This window comes from Lichenostomus cassidix, chromosome Z (genome assembly GCF_008360975.1).
Source record: "Lichenostomus cassidix isolate B80296 chromosome Z, HeHo_3.0, whole genome shotgun sequence".
Classification (NCBI taxonomy): Eukaryota; Metazoa; Chordata; class Aves; order Passeriformes; family Meliphagidae; genus Lichenostomus; species Lichenostomus cassidix.
In genome coordinates, this window is record NC_139511.1 from 51,329,881 (window position 1) to 51,350,572 (window position 20,692).

Here is a 20,692-nt window from a genome sequence, read left to right on the forward strand (position 1 = left end):
TAACACTCTCTTTTGGAGTATTCCTTCTTTTTGTAAGTATTTATTGGGCAATTTTAGATACACTATTTCAGCCAAATCTACCATGATCCCAGGTGATTATCTGCCCCTGGTTAAGCATCTTTTCCAGTGCTCACATTCAGACTTCTGATAATTGAATTGATGAGAATGTATGGATCTTGTGTATTCCTTAGAGTTTGGCAAGCCTTGTTTTTGCTGGGGCACTGCTGCATCTTGTTCTTGACTTGGGCTAAGGTGCACAACCCTGCACACCCATTTGAAACCTCAGTCAGCATTGCCTATCAGGCTTTTTCTTCCCTCCTGTAGATCTTGCTGTCCTGGTGTTCATCCTGTGGGTCTCCTTGATCTAGTTTTTACTGTGGTTGGCTCTTCCTGTCCACGTCTGTTGTTGACAGGAACTGTTTGGCGTGGTGACGGTTGCCCTTCTCTTCCTCTGCCCTGTGACAGTTGTTTTCCCAGCACTGGTGGATGACTAGTGTCTCCACACTGCATTGCTGCCTTGCTTGCCCCTGTCCAGGCTGGCCGGTCCATGCTGCCAGAGAGATTGCCATGAAAGCCAGGACCATCGCTGCCCTCTCACAGGAGCCTTCTTACTGCCCATGAGGGTCAGGCTCTGCGGGCTGCTGCTGCCAATAGCTCAGAATACTGAAGCCCTACCAAAACCATACAAAAACCATGCCCCTAAGGATTATAGCAGAAAGTGGGGATCCAGTTTTTGTGGTGGCTTCTGGATGTAACTGCAGCAGTATCTTCTTAGACTGCATGAACAGCACTGTACAGGTGCTGTACTTGATTGGCATAAAGTGTAGAGGAATGGGCAGAGGAAGAAGGGGAGCAAATTCTCGGGTCAAAATAGCAACCTAAGTCGCTTAGGTCTTGGTGGAGGGCTGAGAGTTAACAAGTTGTGATGGTTTGCTGATTAACTTGATCAAAGTAACTAGGTCATTAATAGGCTTGGCAGCAAGGTAAATTGACTTAAAATACCTTTTGGTTCAAGTTCACAGGTAGAGGTTTTTTTTTTTCTGTGCTAAATTGTTAGCTGACTGCAGATTAGCAACCCTGAGATAACTACTGTTTATTAAGAGAAGTAGGAAAGTGGTCCTGTAAAGCATTTTGATGTTTCTTCTTTCTTGTCATCTTTTTGTGACAGTAGTAAAGTGAGCTGTACTAGCCTAAAAATTAGTTTCCTAATGAAAGAGGGCTGATAAGGATACCTGGGTGTCTGCCCTGTGTTTCACTTTGGTTTCAAAATAAAAAAGACACTCACTACTTCCATTTTCTAATACAGAAGTTTTTACATTTATTCCTGTGCCTGAAAGCTTCTGGAGATTGTACAGGAATATTTCCGAATAGGGCACTGGATTGGTTGAAAAGGTCCCTATTGAGCTTATCTGCAACATTTTTTATTTTTCAGAAAATACTTCTATAGAAATCGATGCGCAAACCATTATTTAGAGTTCATGCACCTAACAATTTGCTAGAGGGTTAGAGCATGCTGAAACCTCTGGAAACAAAATTGTAGTACATGAGCTCCGTGAATGGTTTGAAATAGTCTCTAAAACTTGTCAGTTTTTTCCTTCTGATTTTAAAATTCTTGCATTTTTATTTCCTCTTTGTGCATGAACAAGGAAACAAAGAAGATCTTTGTTTTACATTTACCACTGTGCATAAAGCACTGTGGTTTCTCGTAAGTGGTCTCAAACATCCAAAACAAGGTTTGAGAAGACTTTTCTTGCAAATGGCATCTTGTGTTTAAATAATGTGACCAGTAATGGTGATAAGCATTCTGGCTGGGATTGTGTAGCTGCTGTGTGGTCTGCTTGGCTTGGGCTAGCACTGGCAAGGAATTGCCTGCCTCTTTGCTTTTCTGCTGCTGGTTGACATGATGACACTGAATATCCAGAAGCATTCATGGCTTGCCTGAGTGGCAGCTGCAGTGGGAATGGTGCTACAGAACATCAGAGCCAGGGTAGCCGTGATTGTGTGGTGGTGTTACTGTGTCAGCCAGCCAGACAATGAGGGCTGCCTGAAGAGGGGAGCCAGTCAACAGTGTAGACGCCAAGAGATGGTTTGCCCAATTAAAACACAGATTTTTTTTTTTTTTTGCTTGCTTTTTGACAGGGTAGAAGAAAATATTTTTATAGTCTGGTACTTGAAGTCATGGTGGTCAGTGTCCTTGATTAGTTCTAGATCCCCTTGATACACCATTGACATGTTTGTGGCTTTTGAACCAAATGGTGTCCCAATAGCCTGCTTTTGCCAGTCCTTAATATCTTGTCTGGTAACTGGAAGGTTCTTAGTTGATTAAGTATTTCTTGTACCTCTCTTACTGTCTCAAGTAACTTGAATACTGGGGCATAGATGGTAGATTCTTATCACTTGGTGAGTACTCTGATAGGGGTATATCACTGTTTGCTCTTGGAGAAGAGATTGTCTTGTGTACACGGATATTGCGAATGGTGATCTCACAACCCTTAAACTGAAGTACTGCCACCAGACACTGGGTATTTGTTGCATGACATGATTAATTGCACTGTTAAATTTTTACCATGCTGATTACAATCAGGTTCTTTTTTCTTCCTGGCCTTGTCTTTGAACTGCAGTTTAGCTTTCACACTGTCCTATTGCTACCTCAGCACATTAATATAACTGGTTCCAAGGGAATATTTTAGAGTTTTGCAGCTAAAACTTCTTGTTCTACCACTTAACTTATCCAGTCCATTTTCTTAAAGAATGGGTTTATTGCTGTATCTTAAATGCTGTCTAGAAAGATGTGTTTGAGATGCCAATTACTATTTTATGTAGGTTTAGTTATATGTTCTCAAGAAAAATTCCAACTTACGCTGGAAAAATTACAGACAGCTCTTCACCAGGAGCCCACATCTACTCATCATATAGAAATCCTGGTTATGACACTTAGTGTAAAGCAGTATTAACTGTCTGCCTCAGCTCTATGTACAGAACACTACATAGTTTTGAAACTGGCAAAAAGATATGGTCCTGGAGGATTCAGAGCTTTGTTCAGCACTTATTAGCTTATGTTCTGATGATAAAAGTGAGGATGCAGAGCCCTTGTGAATATTTTTGCTCCTTTCTCTTATAGAGAGGCTGCTTATCTTCACCAGTGTAAAGCAATACCATTAATTTCTTTGGTTTTCATTTCTTTGTGGATTATTAAATGCTGTTACACTGCTGCCTGCATTTTCCTCATCTATAGCAGACTTGATTTGTGTGCTTGTGCTTCTCAGAATTTTATGGGTTGTTATTAAATAGGTAAGGGAGTACTGTCTCTCTAGCCATGGAAAGTGGAGAAAAGCATTTCTTGCATAATCATGGGAAGAAGAAAACAGAAAAAGGTAACTGTAGGTGCTCTGCATGGTGTGTCTCACCTAAATGCCTTGGCTTTTAAATTGTTCCTCAGTCTTGTGTTTCTTTTTGACGTGGGACCAAGTTTCAACTCCTTGTTGCAGTTTTGTAGAGTTTACATAACACTAAATGCTTTGAACAACAGTTCAACCTTTCACAAGCCGGCTCTTTCAGTCTTTTCACTTCTTTAACATCTTGTTCTCTCATCCATGCATTTTAATTCTGGCTTGGCTGCTGTCCCACACCTTTCTTTAGAAGTTCCAGCTGCTTGTCTAGTAGATGTACTTCTTGGGTTATTTTTGTGGTTTCTGTACCTGCCGCCTTGCTGCTGGTTGCTTCCACAGAACTAACCCTTGTCAGATGTTAGTCAGGAAAAAATAAATGTCCATATCTAGTCTAGTGGACTTGAACTGGTCAAGGAGTCAGAACAGCACTCTGCATCCTGCCATGCTCAAGTTCAGTTTCCTCCAATGCCATGGGTCTTCTATGTGGCCTCGATGCAATTTTTAGTCTGCACATCCTTTGGGAGTTTCTGCTGATCCAGCTGCATTAGTTGCCAGATAAGTTTGCAGGTCTGCAGGCAGAGCTGGGTCCTTCTGTTGCTGGTCTTGAATCATAGCGTTGGCTTTAACACCTGCACACAGTACTGTATGAGCTTCTGTGTTGAACCTACACTGGAGGTACTTGCCTGGGTCACTTTTCTTCCCTGGAGAGGTGTGATGGTTATAGGCATGATGGTAATGTTTATGCGCATCCTCTCACCTGGAAAGAAAGGGTAATATCACATTCCTCTGGACACCTGAGGACTAATACTTACATGGAAGGCACTTTGCAGTGGTAATAGGCAAAACCATATAATACTAGACCTTTACGTAAAAATAACTATACTATTTTGGGTTTTTTTTAGCTATCGTTCCACACAGGCTGGTTTGGCAGCTGCTAGAAAAAGCACAACTGATGATGCAGTGGATTTTGGGAGAGGGTTAAAAGATGCATGTTCCCTAATGGACAGGTATGATTTAGTTTCAGTAGGAGCTTCATCAAAATTACTGTTGAATAGATCACTTCATAGAGATGACTGCTCTATTTTCTATGGATTTGGATAGGAATTACTGCCATGGCACGGTGTGGATTTTGGATAAAGTCTGTAATTTAAGATTAGTGGCACTATTGTGTAAGGAAAGTGTGAAGATTATCTCAAGGACTCATTAGTGGTTATTTTACTGCCACATTTCTGAGGCTTGCCAAGCCCATATATCTTCTACTACTCTTCTGAAGCGGATTGCTTGGAAAACTGTGAGATTATTCCAGGCCAGAACCTTTTAAATTGGTAAGTCTAAAATACCACATGCTGTTTTAAGATGGTGCCCTAAACTGTATTACCATACTGTAGCTACAGAAGACATAATAGAGGAAAGCAAACTGCATAATATTCAAGTATAAATTACAGTCTGCCCAATGTTCTCCTAAAGCAAACATGGTGTGTTTGGGGGGGAATAACCTGTTTCACAACATTTCCACATGTACAAATGCTGTACTGCATAAAAATGCTTTTCTTGCTGTGTTCTGTTTCTGTTTATCAAATCAATGTCTGTACAGATTTGTGAAAAACTAAGTTCAGGTTAATTCATATACCAAATTAATCTTCTTTTCAGACAAAAGCATTGTTTTCTTTGTAGGGAGAGCCTTATTTTTTGTATGTGGGACTTGCTACAGAGCTTGTGTCTGCACTACCTAAACTTTCATTAGTGATTTGAGTCTGTCATCTGTCTGAAATTATGCTTTCCAGGGGCCACTGAGCCACCACTGCCAGGCTAACACAGGAAATACCTGTGTCTCTGCTGCCTGTTGGAAAAGACGGCTATTAAAACTGGTCTAGACACCACAGCTGGGTGATGCATGTCAATCTGAGTTGTGTTAACTTAGTTGCACAGGTTTTGCAAGATTTTTAGGAGAGGATTGTCCTGTTCCATCCTTCCCCCCACCCTTTTTTCATTCAAATGAAAATCCAGTTCTTCACATAAAGAAAAGGAATACTTCACACCATACCTTCAGCAGATACTTTTCCTCTCCTGAGACCTTTGAACACTGACTTAATTCCACCTCACTTACTCAGGTAACCTGATGAGTACTGTTGTTTCTGCTTAGAAGAATTAGGTGAGGTTTCTTAAGGAGACATACTGGCTGTGGCTGTTCCATCTTCACTGCCATGGTGAGCTCCCTTCCTGGCACTGCTCTTTCAACTGCCTCTTCAACTTTTGTCTCCAGACCCTGGCAGCTTGGACCCAGGCCAAGAGCAGGGGGAAAAGGTGAGGCATCTCTGTGGCCATCAACCTGGGCTTTGTTGGCCCCCTGCTCAAGCACCATTATCTCAAATAGCAGTCCTGGAGTGTGTGGTTGATATCCACTGCCTAATCTTAATGTCTCTGCAAGTAGACAAGGCAGCAAAACAGGGCCTTGCTGATTGCTAAGGTTGGGGACTGTCCTGAAACACATGCACGTGGGTTGCTGTTGCCAGTTGTGGTGCTGCTGGAGAGTCTCCACATTTCTTCTTCACCAAAAGACTGCTGAGTAAAGAGGACTTGGCTGCTGCAGGATGCCCTGCACCCTACAGTGGCTGTGGGGCCATGCTGGGGCTCCAGAGCAGGCTTCCTGAGCAGCACCTTGCCTTGTGGACTTTAATCACTGATTAACCCACATAAAGCGTGGCTGGAATAAAACAGATTAAATCAGCACATAGTATCTGTGCTGCCATCTTGTGCACCAGAATTTTATAACACCTTTAAGGTTATTTTGTAAATATGGCAGTGTTGTCATGGCAGCAAAAATCTGGTGTGGAAAAATGTTGCTGACACGATTGATTTATTGCTGGTTTAGTGTGCTGTGCAGGTCAGGCAAGTCGTCACTGCTCCTAGCTTCTACTTATCTCAATTGAATATGAAATGCATCAGAAGGGCTTTGATCAGGGAAATGAGTGTCGCAACAAACTTCACGCTGGCATGCACAGCTCAACTAAATGCAATAATGCGCAGTGAAATCTGTATTGTTTTAACATTTGTGCACAAAGAATCCACACATGAATGTTTCATAGTTTTTAGTGTAGCTCTTGCTGAAAGTCAGTATGCTCCCTGGTGAAATCATGATTGTAGAAAGTTGAGATGCTGTTAAATCTAACACTAGCTGGAGACTCAAAGATATGCAGCTTTGAATTTTAACCAACTTATGTAAGTATAAAAAAAAAAAAGACAACTGCAAGTTAATCCAAAATCTTTCTAAAGAATTTGACACTTCCTTTATGCTCTGAAGTTTTGAGGTCTTGTGAAGCCAAGTGATTCATGGTGTCCTCCATGTCACTACCTTCATGTTACTTTTTGTATGTAATGTAAGAGAAGTGGTGACTGGGAAGACTTATATCACACCTTCCTTCACCCAACTGCTGTGGTGATCCACAATCACAAAATTTGATTTATTTCAGACAAAGTAAGGTCTTAGGATGGATAAAACTTTAGATGCAGTAGAGAATGTCTCTGGAGTATGAATCTAGAGCCTCAGATTTAGAAGATGATGTTTCTAGGGTGTCTTGCTCCAGGAGTAAGTTGGCATCAGAGGACTGTAGCTCTGACTTGAGCTATGGCTCCCAGCTGTAAGGAATGTTTGGGGCTGAATGCACCAGAACATGAGGGGAAAAAAAGGGTGTGAAGAAAGTAGTTTTTTCAGCTACCCACTCTACTCTCCACAGCCTCAAAGTCAAGCCTCCAAAGCTGTGTATTTTTCTATACGTCATAATTTTTGCTGTGAGGTTATTCATACGGTATGTATCTATTTTCATGGAATGGCTGGAAGTTTTGCATGCTTTTCCTCTGGAAATAGCCTGTGACTGTTTGTGAAATAACCTTTTCCTAAGGTTTCTGGTTTAGGGGATACTAAAACTTGCAGTATAGTGAGAACAAATTCCAAAGTTAACATACAGGTTATCCTTATAAACAATTCAACACCACCACCACCCCACTACTCAGCCAAGGAACACACCTAGATTGCTTTGGCTGCTGTCTCCCTCCTTCATAAAGCAATATTTAAAGGAATGCTGGCAGGTGAAAGAAAAAGATTTTTTTTTTTAAACAAATGAAGATTTAAGAGCTGAGATTTCTTATCAAATCTGTAGATTTAGAAACTAGTGACATAATAGTGGGGAATTTTAAATTGTGAGTTCACATGATTCATACTGTTGTATATTTATGAATATATCGAAGAACAAGTTTTGATTTGAAAATAATTCTGCCACTTCACAAACATTTAAAGCTAGAATCTATCATTTTGCTTTGGGTATGATTGTGGTTACTATTATTTTCTAGCAACAAGGTTTTTTCTTTGGAACAAGTTGTCCACATTGTAGTGTCTAGGTCAGCAGTCTGTTTCACTTGTGCTGAACTAGAAAGAAAGGCTGTGGTTGTGAGCCAGAGAGGTAAGAAATTATATTTATCTTATCTTCACTACACCTTTTCCATAGCAGTATGCAATGTTATGAGCTTTGGCTCTGGAGTCCCATCTTTTCTTTTTTGGAGGTCTGCTTCCCACAATGTACAAACCCAGAGCCTTTGGATCCACGTCTTGAGGCATAAATCTGAAAGGGCAGGGCAGCAGAAGTGTAAATCTTCCTGCAAGATTGTGTTCCAAATGTGATCAGCTTTGGGTGGGTTGTACAACATATGCTCTCTTCTCTGCTGAACGTTTATTCCAGCATTTCCAGTCTCTTGCCCTGGGTGTATGCTTTGCTGACCACACAGACTCCATAACTGGTTAAATTCATAGTGCAGCAGCACTGTTGCTTCCAGTTCCCTTGACCTTGCCTTGAATGAGATTCAGCAGGGGTTTTTTTGTGTTAAAATGCCAACCTGAGCTAATTGTACTGCTGCTGTTTTCACAGAATGACAGAATGGTTAAGGTTGGGAGGGAACACAGTGGGTCATCTGGTACAACTTCTCTGTGCATGCAGGGTTATCCCAGAACACATTGCACAGTATTGAGTCCAGCCAATTCTTACATATGTCCAGTAAGGGAGACTCCACAACCTCTCTGGGTAAATTGTTCCAGTACATGATCAAATGTGGAAACTAGATTTCCTTGCAAACAAGATACTGTTTGCTGCTCTTGGGTCTGACATAGAAGTCGTCATGGTTATCTCACCAGAAGTTCACTGCTGAACAGCTCTGCCATAGGTTGTTAAGAGTTAAAACAGAACTGGGCAAAGCAAAAGGGAATTGTAGCTCAATACTCACTCCTGCTAGACTCTCTGGTACTATGTATTGGAACTGAAGTTTTGGAGATATACTGTCATTGATTTCTAGTTATATTATAAAAAAACTATATAGATCTATTTTCATTGATTTAATTGATTCTAGGTTTGCTTTTTTGTCTAAGGCATATCCTTTGTTTCTGTGTTGACAAGTACTGCAGTATTATGAAAATCAAAGTGGGCTGTACTTATGCATTCCCAAATATCTATCTTTAGAAAAATACCTGTTTATACATGTTTTATCCAAACAGTAAGACTAAAACTGACATGGGTGGCTCCATAGGACTGTTTGAATGATAGTTATTTTTAGGTGGTGCTACCCAGAATTTCAGTGAAGTTGCATGCTCTATTCTGCTTCCTGAGGCTGACTTTTGTCCCTCCACCAAGGAGTGGGGTTTGCATTTAGCTTAAATGAGTGACCAAATAAATCATCATATTCACCACTGTGCCAGTTTTTCATGGCATTCCTTGGTCATTAAGTCAATGTTGTTAAAAGCACAGTACTAGTTATGGGATTATATTGTTGAAAAATGAAAGTAGAAATGCATGTGCATGTTCTAATAGCCTTACTCCACAAACTTCATACTGAAGGAAAACAGACCAAGATTGACTTATAGACACCTCATCATATCAATAGTGTTAACTACTTTTTTTGGGAAACAGTTCCTGCAACAGACTTAAATGTGATGCTGATGCTGCAGTTCTGTGTGCTCAGGAAAACAGTGGGTGAGCCTAAGGCAGTGCTGCTTCTTTAGCCTGAAGAAAAATAAATCACTCCAAAGATATCCATATATTCTTAATGTCATGTGAATATTCTCTGTTTCACTTAAGGAAACAAGAGTAAAAGGATTTCTGGTTTTTGCAATCCAGTCTGCTCCTGCTGACAATACCATGTCATATAATAACCTTCATAAAATCACCGAACTATGTCTTAAAAAGCAGAACCTTGCAAGGTTGGAAGTAATAGTTTTTTCTGTTTAAAACCACAATTGCCTTTTAACTCAACCCATGTAAAGGACACAAAACTTCTGTAACTGCAAGAAGCGCTGGGAAGAAAAGTGCTGTAGATGTGTTGGTTGGCAGAAAGCTCAACATGGCCCAGCAATGTTATCTCGCAGCCCAGAAAGCCAATTGTGCCCTGGGCTGCATCACAAGAAGTGTGGGCAGCAGGGCCAGGGGGAGGATTCTGCTCTGCTCTGCTCTGCTCTGGTGAGATCCCACCTGCAGTGCTGCACCAGTGCTGGGGTCCAGCTAAGGAAAGATGTGACTTAGTCCAGCAGGTCCCAGAGAAGGGAGGCAAAACTGATCAGAAGGCTGGAGCACCTTTTCTGTGGGGACAGGCTGAGAGAGTTGGGGCTGCTCAGACTGGAGAAGAGAAGGCTCTTACAGCACCTCTTACAGCTAAGAGAGCACTTACAGCACCTTCCAGCTGTTTGTATAACTAAGTTACAAGGCTATTTGTATACTAGCAGGATTTAATTAAAATCCTGAGGTTTTTCCTTCCTCTGATTAAACACGTGCAAAACACAGTAAGTCCTTTCACAGGAGATCTTCTTGTAGCTAAGTTCTGTATCTTGCAGACATTGCTAAAACATATCTTGTGTGTAATACAACTGTAGCTGTGTTCTTCGTCTTGGACACTGATTACCAAATGCTGGAAGTTATGGTTGCCTTACTGCAGACCCCTAATTTTTTTCTAGAATAGATATTACTTACAGGTTTTTGTCTATAAATGGAAAGAAACTTTGCATCTTTCAGTTCTGCTTCACTTAGTTCTCTCTAGTTTTTCCCCTCTTTTTTCCAGTGAGTTACTAACATTCTCTTTCTCAAAAGATTATTTGTTTCCTTGTATGTTTATCTTAACTTGTTGGTTTAACACTTGTATTCTACATTAATTTTTTTTCTTCTTTCTGCTTTCTTTGCATCCTCATACTGTTCCCTGATTGTTTCCCAGGGTAACACACTTTACCTGTTAGACACAGTAGCTTCCCTAACTGGAATAGGAGGGTTCCAGATTAATTTTAAAGGCTTATTACCATGCTGGGGAAAAAAACCAAACTACAACAGTTTTACTGTTGTTGAATTACAGGAGGTTTGAAAAGCTGAGGAGTAGCTTTCACTTTGCATCAGCATCTTATTTAGATCATGGGGAATGACTCAGTTTTATGTATAAGTAGTAAATTTTTGTACTGGAAGGAAGAAAAGAAATAGGGGGTGGGCACACGTGTGTATCTTCAAAAACCAGTTCCAATGCAGTACCTTTTTTTGTGCCCCAGACTTAAAATGTTAGAAAAACATTCTCAAAAGGAAACTGAGAATTAGAAGTGCAAAGAATCCAATGCAGGGTATAAAATGCTGCTCTGGGCACACAGTTCTCATCTCTGGAGATGGTCCATTGAACATCAGAGTCAGCTACAGCTCTTGGTGAATAACAACTGTGGCTCAGCAAGTTCCTCTTGCTTATCTGTGCAAATCTTTTTCTAGAAGACACATTCTAGGAAACAAATTCTATAGGAAAAGCTAACTAGCTCGGGCAAAAACCATATTTGCCTGGAGGTACACTTTCTTTGTATATTCTTCCTTGTCTTTTTTTTTTTTTTTTGAGAAGACAAGCATGATGCCTTAGTGTATAAATCTATTTAGTCTATAAAATCTCATTGGTAAGGGTGACTTTTGGGGCCCTTGGCATGGACTCATAACACATGAACATGCAGTGCAGGGTAAATCTGGGAAACTCGTCAGGAATACGACTCCCCTCACTGAAGCAGCTTTTATACTGCAAAACACAGTTCTTCTAATGACACTTTCTCAATGCAGTTTTGCATGATATTGTGTCAGATTTATGGCTGCTGGTTTCCTAAAGAACTATTTGGGTAGTCTGTACTTCAGTGAAACAACTTTCATACGTCCAGTAACAAATCCAAAAGTGGAACGGAGTAGAACATTTGTCTAGGGGTTTAATGTGAAGCAAAATGATGTAGTGAGCTTTCTTCTTCTCTGGTGGAGTAAAAAATGGCTCATTTTCAACTTGGATCCAAATTTCTGGTTTCTGAAGTCACCCCTGTGGAGGTGATGTTAGATTTTTAATTTTGTCTCTCTTACAGTGATGCTGCCTTAGTGACAGTAAGCGAAGTGAACTAATGCCTTCAACTTTATTCTTGCCGTTTAGCCTTCTTATTTGTCTTGATATTAATGTCCTAGCAGCATGAGAGAGTAAATACAGTAAAATAAAAATATGGAGAACTAAGCAGATTTAAATCTCTTATAATGTGATTTAGCTGCTGGAAATAAGAATAATATCACAGGGACAAAACACTTAGACCACCAATGTAAGGAACTTCTGGTCCAGTGATTAGGACACTAATCTTTTTCAGGAGTGCTTTGGAAGCAATTTCTCTTGGCTTCTCAATATAAACTTGCTGTATAATATGGTTTCATGTCTGTTATTTGCCTTCTGAACTGGTTATGTATTTAATTAATTACTCTTTCCAGTCTAGTACCATGTCTATCATGTCTTAATTCTCAAACACATAACTAGTTTAGCACCTTGGAGGATTTAGTCACTGTCACTAACAAAAAAACATGTTTCAGCCTACTTATTGCCAGGAAGACTTCAAATGCGTAAAGTATTTTGGGCCTTTCAACAAAAACCTCAGTCCTCCCTCCAGCAGCAGCACTGTGTTTCATGGGTGAGAGTGCAGAGCTCCCATGTACTGCAGGAGGAGGATAAACATGCAGGAGTGCTCTGCACTGAGGTGGCATTGCTGCAAGGCAGTGTTGCAGAGCATGGTGGCTACAGGAACCTTCCTCACTCAGCACATTGCTCATGAGGCTCAGCACTGGCATAGGAATCACAAAGGTATTTTAAATACCAGCAACAAAAATACACAGCACGCCATGTTTTCCAGTTTTCAGCTTAAAGTACTGTTTATTCAAAAGCCTAGTGTTCAGAAGATTTGAGTTAGACCCCTTGGGGTGTGAAAACTTCAAAACATGCTGCTTGCTTATTGATGGGTCACAATCACAGAGTGAAGATATGACTCTTTAGTCCTTTTAATCAGCCATGTGAACAAATATGAGAATTTTCTCCTTAGCCCTTGTCCTTCTATGTTACAATTACATTGTGTAGTGATGTTTAAAGTATGATGGTTGTAGGCAAAAGCTGTCACTCCTATTAAAACTCAAACAACAATGTTTTTTAAATGTCTCTGTAGATGGATGGAGGTCTGCTTGGATGAAGAGCTGCCCCCAACTACAGAACTGGAAGAAGGCTTAAGAAATGGTGTTTACCTCGCCAAGCTTGCAAAATTCTTTGCACCGAATGTGGTGTCAGACAAAAAGATCTATGATGTGGAGCAGGCACGCTATAAGGTAATAACTTCCTCAGTTCTCTCACCAGCTAGACCATACCCAGTAACATTTGCCTTCCATCTCTTAAAGATTCCCAAGCATGGCTGGTTAGCTTTTTGGATCTCTCCTTTGAAAGGCTATAGGGATTAGATGGAAGACACACTGCTGTAAGAAACCAGTGTGATAAGTTAGAAAGATTTTACCCTCAGAAAAATTGTTCTGGTGTTGCTTCAAGTTTTTAAAGTGGCACAGATTATACTTCTGGCTCAAAGGAGAATAGGAGCTTTACAATTTACAGTTATTTCTCATTAGGAATAGAATCCAAAAGCAAGTTAACTATTCCAAGCTTTCCTCATCTTGTATGGGAGTATATTTGACATTCGCTTCATTAGAACTGTGTTTATTTTATCAACTTGAACAATGAGGAGCAAAAAACAAGCTACCAGTAAGCCAGCTTAGCTTGTTGCATGTGCAAGCTTTTGTTAGCTCCAAGATCCTCAATAATAATAGAAATATATACATTCATACACAATAGTCCCACTATGGAATGCATTATCTTAACATGTAGAGGCAGCAGAAAAAAATTATGGTTAAGAATTCTGGTTACATTTAAATGCTTCTCTTGAAAATCTCCAAAACTGAGAGATTGCTTTTTCCCTTTAACTTAAAAGATAACATTGAAAATAAAATAAAAATACTTTCCCACTTTATTCTTATGCTGTTTGCACAGGCTTTAGGGAGAGTCTGGTTTTAAGGTAGAACTGGAGAATTCCAAGACTTCTTTACCTGTTCTTCATGGTAGTGCTGAGCAGTGTTACTACTTCTGTATTTTGCTTCCTGGTATTTGACATCCAGCCTCTACCCTCAAAGCATATTGAAGGACTGTACAAATTTCTACTTCTATCACAGTCCACCCTGATGGGTACAAATCTGGCTTATGTAACACGAAAGAATGAGCTGAACTCAGTGAGGAGCTGTTGATGTGTTAAGATGCTTCATTAGCAAAATTAAAGCTGTTACACTTTGGTCTCCAGGTTCAAACAGGGGAAAATTCCTTGAACTCAACTTCAGGATATAAAACTGGGAAACAACAGCAGGGTCAATAAGTAAACAATTTGCTTAATATGACTTTTATAATCTTCTCTTATGTTTCCAATAGAGATCTGGCCTTCATTTTCGGCACACTGACAACACTGTGCAATGGTTAAGAGCAATGGAGTCAATTGGTCTGCCTAAGGTAAGCCTCTGAATTTCAGCAAAGGAAGTGGCTCAGATCATTGGCTCACTGAGATCCTCTTTCATCTGCTTGAGCATAACATTTCCTTACAGTAAGTCTATAGGGAGGGAGTAATTCAGAAAACAAACCTGAGGAGAAGGTAATGTGGAAAGCAGTGGGAGTGTCAGTCCTGTGTTGCTGCTGCCAGTGTGGTGGGCTGTGGTGGGGCTACGTGCAGTGTTTTAACTTTATCTTATTGCTAGGGCAGTTTCTGGGGGGACCTGAAAGGAACATTGTTTAAAACAGAAAATTTAAATATTTGCTTCCTTTAGGTTACCTCTTCACATCGTGCCTCTTGCTGCCTCTTCCCTTTACTGTACGTCCCAGTTTCTCTGCCTCTACCCTGTTTCCAGACTGTTCTTGCACCCTTCAGTCCATCTGCGTGACTGTGCTGCTGCTCTTCTTCCACCAGCTGCTTTCTTGGGTCACCTCTTGTATTTATCTTCCTCCTTGCGGGTCTTCGCTTGTCATCTCTCCCCTGCTGCTGTTTCGGGGCACCAGTGAGTCTATTTTGGATGAACATCCTTTCAGAAAGGGCTGTGTGCAAACACCTACTCTGCTTGTTTGGGTGTTTTGGCAGCCACAGGCAGCCTGAAGTGAGCACTTCCCTGCCCCAGGCGACTGGGTGCCAGCAGCCCCTGTGCTGCCTGGGGCACAGTGGGGATGCTCAGGCGACTGCTTGAAGGGCTACATGGACTAATGGTCAGCCTCAGTAGGCAAATCCACTGCAGGCAAACTCACTGCAGGTGCCCATAACCAGAAAAAGGCACCCATGACTGCCATCAGAAATGCCACAGGCATTTCTTTCCCTGTCTTTTCCAGGTCAGGCTTTTTTTTTCCCCAGTTGAGTCCTTGAGCCCTCTGTTCAGCTGGCTGATTTCCACCCTGCCATCCCTCCTCTGAAAGATTGTTTCTGCTGCAGAGGATGGTCATGGCCAAAAGCTTTCCCAGTTTTTCCTCACAAAGCTGTTTTGAGCAAACAGTGAAGAGGGCACTGTGCTCCTGACTTACTCAGTCTGGTCTTATTAACCATGGGACAGTGCAGCCCCGAGTGACCAGCCTGGGCTGGAAGCATGCTGCCAACTCTCACGGTTAACTAAGTCTTTTTATTATATTTTTGTGGAGAAACAGTATTCAGTGACTGGGACCAAGGCCAGGAACAAATTAGTGGTAGAACCAGAATTGGAACTTATGATGTGACTTCTTGGCTAAATTGCTTAATATTCCTCTCTCCAAATATCTTTCTTTCTAAATGATGTATTCATGAAGTTAGGGGTGCTGACAATTAGAATTATGCAATTTTAAACCATGTTTGATAGGTTTGGTTTGTAATGAGGCTTTGCGAATTGTAACTGCATTCCAGGTTTTGGGCATCTGTAGAGGACAAGCACTACTGTCTGAGCTTATGCCAAAGGACCTTTTCTAAAAATCTTGTTGAAATGCTGTCTGCTTATCTTCCTTTTTTCCTCTCTTATTAAGTAGCCTTTATGCTTTATTAAGAGCTGGTCTTTATGAAAACTACTGATAAAGTTAAAATAACATCAGAAGAGGCATGACTGTTAGCTGTATAGAAGTAACAGCTGAAATTCTGTAAGTTTAAGGTATTGCTCTGCAGAGTAAACATTTCTGCTCAGTCATAAGTCTTCTCCTTTAACTGTGTGTTCTTTGCTTTTTAGATCTTTTATCCAGAGACTACAGATGTCTATGACAGGAAAAACATCCCTAGGATGATATATTGCATTCATGCTCTAAGGTAACTGCTGACGGGAATAAAAGTTACAGTAACTGCCAAAGTTAGGAGCTTAAGTCTTGAAATGGCTTTAGGGCAACCAGTATATCAAAATCTGTCAGAATTTACAAGTTCATTAGTTTTAAGTTGGAGACAAAAGTTCAACTTTGTCAGGACTGTTGGTCACATTATTTTCAAAATAGAAATAAGGACTACTGAACTTAGCACAGACATGCCTCTCTTAATAGTACACCCCCTTGCAAAGTGCACAAACAATTCCAAAATGTACGCTTCAACATAAGTGAAACAAATTAACAGAGACTTAGCAAAACGTGAGTATAACACATGCTGATCAGAGTGAAAATAATGATGAGCTGACACCTTTCTGTCCCAAAAGTAAAACAGTTACTGTATTCCATGGTAACTCAAGGAAAAATGAACATTTTCCAACATTTCAAAATTCAGAGCAATTTGATTTTTAAGGTAAAGTCAGAGAGGCTTTGACTACACCATTGAAGGCAGAGATTAAATTTTTTTTTCATGTTCTGTCTTAAGGATTTTCTTGGTGTTTAGCACAAAAACATCGGCCCTATGTTGTCCCTGGTGTAAGGGACATTGGTGTTGGCAGACAGCTCCACCCTCCTGTGGCTCTTCTAGTTCATTTCCCGTACAGAGACCTTTCCCTTTCAATATTTTTTGGCACTAATCTTCCAGAGAACATAATTAACTTGCACCCCAAACACTCTTCTCTCTTTCTAATGGTCTTCAAACGCACATCAGCTGTTCCAGGGCTATCAGACAGAAATTATTAAATACATGCTTTATTGAAACTTTTTTGAGGCTAATCCTTAAAATGATGTGCCCACTCTTGCACTTAGGGATGTGCACTCACTCCTAATCAACAGGACTTACTAGTAAAGTTAAACACATTTCCTTTACATGCTAAGTGTTCACAGTTGACAGCTCAGTATTTTTTGCCATCTTGGACGAGACTTGCTCCTTGAAATTATTATACTTGGTGTAATGTAACTGGGGAGTGACACCAGGACTATCTGGGGGTGGCTCTTGCCTGTAACTCAGTAGTGCAGTCTGTTCTGACAGTGAGTGTCCTGTGTGAGCTTGATATGATTTCCTCAAGAGGAGACATGGGGCTATAGCCTTAATGAGGTCAGGCTGTGCTGTGTGCACCCCCAGCTGCATTGTGGGCCAGCTCAAATGTTCTGCAGGAGGTGGAAGAACATGTTTAATTTTTCTAATGTTTGCTCCCTCATGTATGTAGGACATATGTGGATTGGAATGGTACATAAACAACAACCCTGTCAAACATTTTCTTAGTATTTGCCTTATCATTGCAACGGAAATAACTCTCATCATGAACTGAGGTTTACAATGGATTGACCTGTGGTAGAAATTTTCCTTTCTCCATCTTGACACGCCAGTACCAGAATTAGTTTGTGTTGTCTCAGCTGTCACTTCCAAGTTTGTCTTGTTTCAATTATGTTTTCTTGATGCATATCAACACAAAGCTCTAACTCTGTACTTAGTATGATTTTTTTTTTTTTAGTGTTATTATTTTAGAAGTGGACTTCATATCAAATGTGTCATGCCACATGAAGGGGAATAGGCCTGGAATACTTTTATTTATAATGCTTTCCTATGAGATTGTAGGCCCCTGTGCCTGCATCCTGTGCCTTACATCCCCATTGTAAGAATAGAAGAAATAATGATTGAGCTCTACTTATTTCCATACCTTTTCCTAAAATGCATGCCATAAGTCCTTCACTTTGAGCCTCAATCCAAACTCAGTATTGGATGGCACACAGACTACCTTGAAAGCTGTCTGGGAAACAACAGAATTAAGGACAGGGTACTTTGCTTGGCCAGCAGTGGTCCCAGGTGGGTTGGCACCAAAAGTATGCTGACTTGTATTCAAAATGCATATTTGACACCTGAAATAGTAACATTTTGCAGGGAAAGTCATTGTTTGTTTATTGTTTTGCTGTTATTTTGCTGCTAGAAGGCTTGAAGATAGATGATTACTCTAAGCATGATGGTTTCAATGTAGTTTTAGTATATGTCCTGATTCAAGTCTGAAATAAGGACCATTGCACTTAGAGCATATGGGATGACTTGTGCTGTCAAATACAGCGCTCCTCTGGCCAGGAAGGAGTGACTTAGCAAACACTTTCTTACTAAATTCCTGTTGAATGTAGTTACCTCTTCTTGCTTTTCTCTCACTGAATCATCAATACTTAAGGCCTGACTTGAAAAATATAAAGGCATAGGTTTCATTTCTTGCACCATTTTTCATGTGAAAACAGATTTGGATTTGTTCCTGCACTAAATGAAATTAAGAAGAGCTTCATTTAAATTAAGATGCTAACGAGGATGATTCTTCATAAATAGCAGTCCTTGGAGATATTTTTTTCCCTGAAAAATTTAGTTTTCAAATTATCTTTGCAAAAAGATCACTGCTGCATCCTAGAAAAACTAGATCTCTAGAAGCTGAACGGCTTCAAAACATTGTTCTCCTAGGAAGCAGCAGAATAACAAGCATGCCTTAAAAGCTAAAACATTCCATTTTCAGATCTGTTTTTTCACATGAGCTAAGCACAAAACAAGTCCTGAGAACATCTGCCCGATATGAGATGCAGTTCTGTGTGGGTGATGCTTTGTGTTGAAAGGAGTTTCACCTGGGAACTGCTCTTTCTCCTGTGTTTTGCCCTTGTTCCTCATGCCTCATGTGCAGTTTTCTTTACCACAGGGCCCACTGCTTTTGACTTTGTGTTTTCTGAGGTTCAATTTACACTATAAAAGCACTAAGCAAGCCATTTCAAGTGAAATTGTATGTTAACTCAGAGTTTAACTGTCTTTGTGTTCCCTTCAAGACTCAATGAACATTTTCAGCACCATCTGGTGGTTAATCAGTTTATCCAAAAAAAGGAGCATAGGAAATATCACACATGGTTCAGCGTGCTTCTGGAAGTGCTGAACTGTGAAAAAAAAAAAAACTTCTCTAATATTCATAGCACTATTTCTTCATCTTTTTGTTGTGGTGGCCCAAAACAGAATCAGTGCAGTGATGCTGCTGATTTCCATAACTGTTTGTATGGCACCCAGTGTTTCAGATGGGATTGTGTCCCTGCCTCAAACTTGAAGCGAAATCTCCTTTTACCCTTCTGGTCTGACTGGAAGGCAGACCAGAAGGGTAGAAGGGTAACAGAGGAACCTGGTTCATCACTATAGCCTTGTATAGTCTACATGCTTTTGTCCCCCTGCAATAGTTAATTTGCCTTTTAGACAGATTTGAAAGGTAAGAATGAAGTTGGCAATGATTTTGAGATGTTTCAAAGGAGTGTCAGCCTACCTGAGATCCTTTGTTGTGTTCATCCAGATAGGGACAGGACAGAGGAGTAGCTGTGATAGTATGGAAGATAAATGCTGATTCCACATGCTCCTAAATAATACAACAGCTACAGATGTGTGCTTTGAAATCTTGTCCTATAATTTGCTAGTAGCAAAAAAACCCCTCTACAACAAAACACAAAAGGGAAGTGTACCTCTCTAGAAACAAAACCCCTAAACCCCAAAATATATTTGCAATGAATGATAGTGGGGTGAAGTAGGTTTGAAAAGAGGTGGAAAAGAATCCATTTCGAGGAATGTGTTATTTAAGTATTGTTTTTAAAATCTATCTGTTTTGATTCCTTCTTGCTCAACTCACTTATTTATTGAATTTCACTAATAAATTATAGAAACCTCAGTCTTTTGTGGATAAACACATGCCTTGTGTTTGGAAGCTACTGAGAAAATATGTACGTACTCAGCTGTTTTCTTTCAAAAAGCACCCCAGAGCTCTAGGAATAATGAGTGTGGGTTATGCTATATTGATATGAAAATATTAGTTCTTAGGACATTAAATCAACTTTCTTCATTTTCCAAAATAGCTAATGAGACAAATATATTTGAGATGGTCTTGGATGGGCTTACAGGTCCTTGTTCCTCTACACTTAAGAAAGGTATCAGTGATTCATGCGTCTTCTGCTAGTTATTACAGGGATGTAATTAATGCAAGCCAAAACAGAACATAGATCCAGAGTTACAAGCTGTGCTAAAATGTGTTCAGATCTCAATTTTCCCCCAATACTAGCTTTTGCATTTCTTTACCCATCTTTCACTAAGATTTTCTACTTGTTTATACATCCCCTATGACCTGAGATACACTGACAGCTCCTCTCTATTAGAGATGCTTGTTAGAAATGCAAAAAAGATTTCTCTTTCTGTAAGACTTAAAAACACAGCACAAAGAAAATTGTAATGCAGATTTATTCTGTATTGGCACATCTACGTCAAGGGTTAAAGGACAAGCTCCATAAAAGTGATTTTCTCTTGTACAGAAAGCAAACAGCTCAACCACACGCAATTCTTTTAATGCCTAATTTTCTTCTTTGCAGTTTATATCTCTTCAAACTAGGATTAGCTCCACAGATCCAGGACCTTCTCGGAAAAGTAGACTTCACAGGTAAAAAGATGCATATCTAATCATATGTTAGGTTTTTTTTTTTAACCCCGTAAATCTGCTAACATTGTACATATTTTCTATTATGGCCTTTCTTCTCTGACAACATTGTTACAAACACTGTTACAAATTAAACAGGGG

At 40.2% G+C, this 20,692-nt stretch overlaps 1 protein-coding gene across 4 annotated transcripts in view; it reads left to right on the forward strand.

Moving 5' to 3' along the window:
• The window catches only part of IQGAP2 (IQ motif containing GTPase activating protein 2), a 130,877-nt gene that overhangs the window by 52,317 nt on the left and 57,868 nt on the right, over nt 1–20,692 (forward strand). For all 4 annotated transcript variants that reach the window (XM_085042946.1, XM_085042948.1, XM_085042947.1 and 1 more), the window contains exons 3-6: nt 12,892–13,048; nt 14,187–14,264; nt 15,980–16,056; nt 20,487–20,554. In XM_085042946.1, the coding sequence (XP_084899072.1) occupies nt 12,892–13,048; nt 14,187–14,264; nt 15,980–16,056; nt 20,487–20,554 (380 nt within the window). The remainder of the gene's footprint in view (nt 1–12,891; nt 13,049–14,186; nt 14,265–15,979; nt 16,057–20,486; nt 20,555–20,692) is intronic.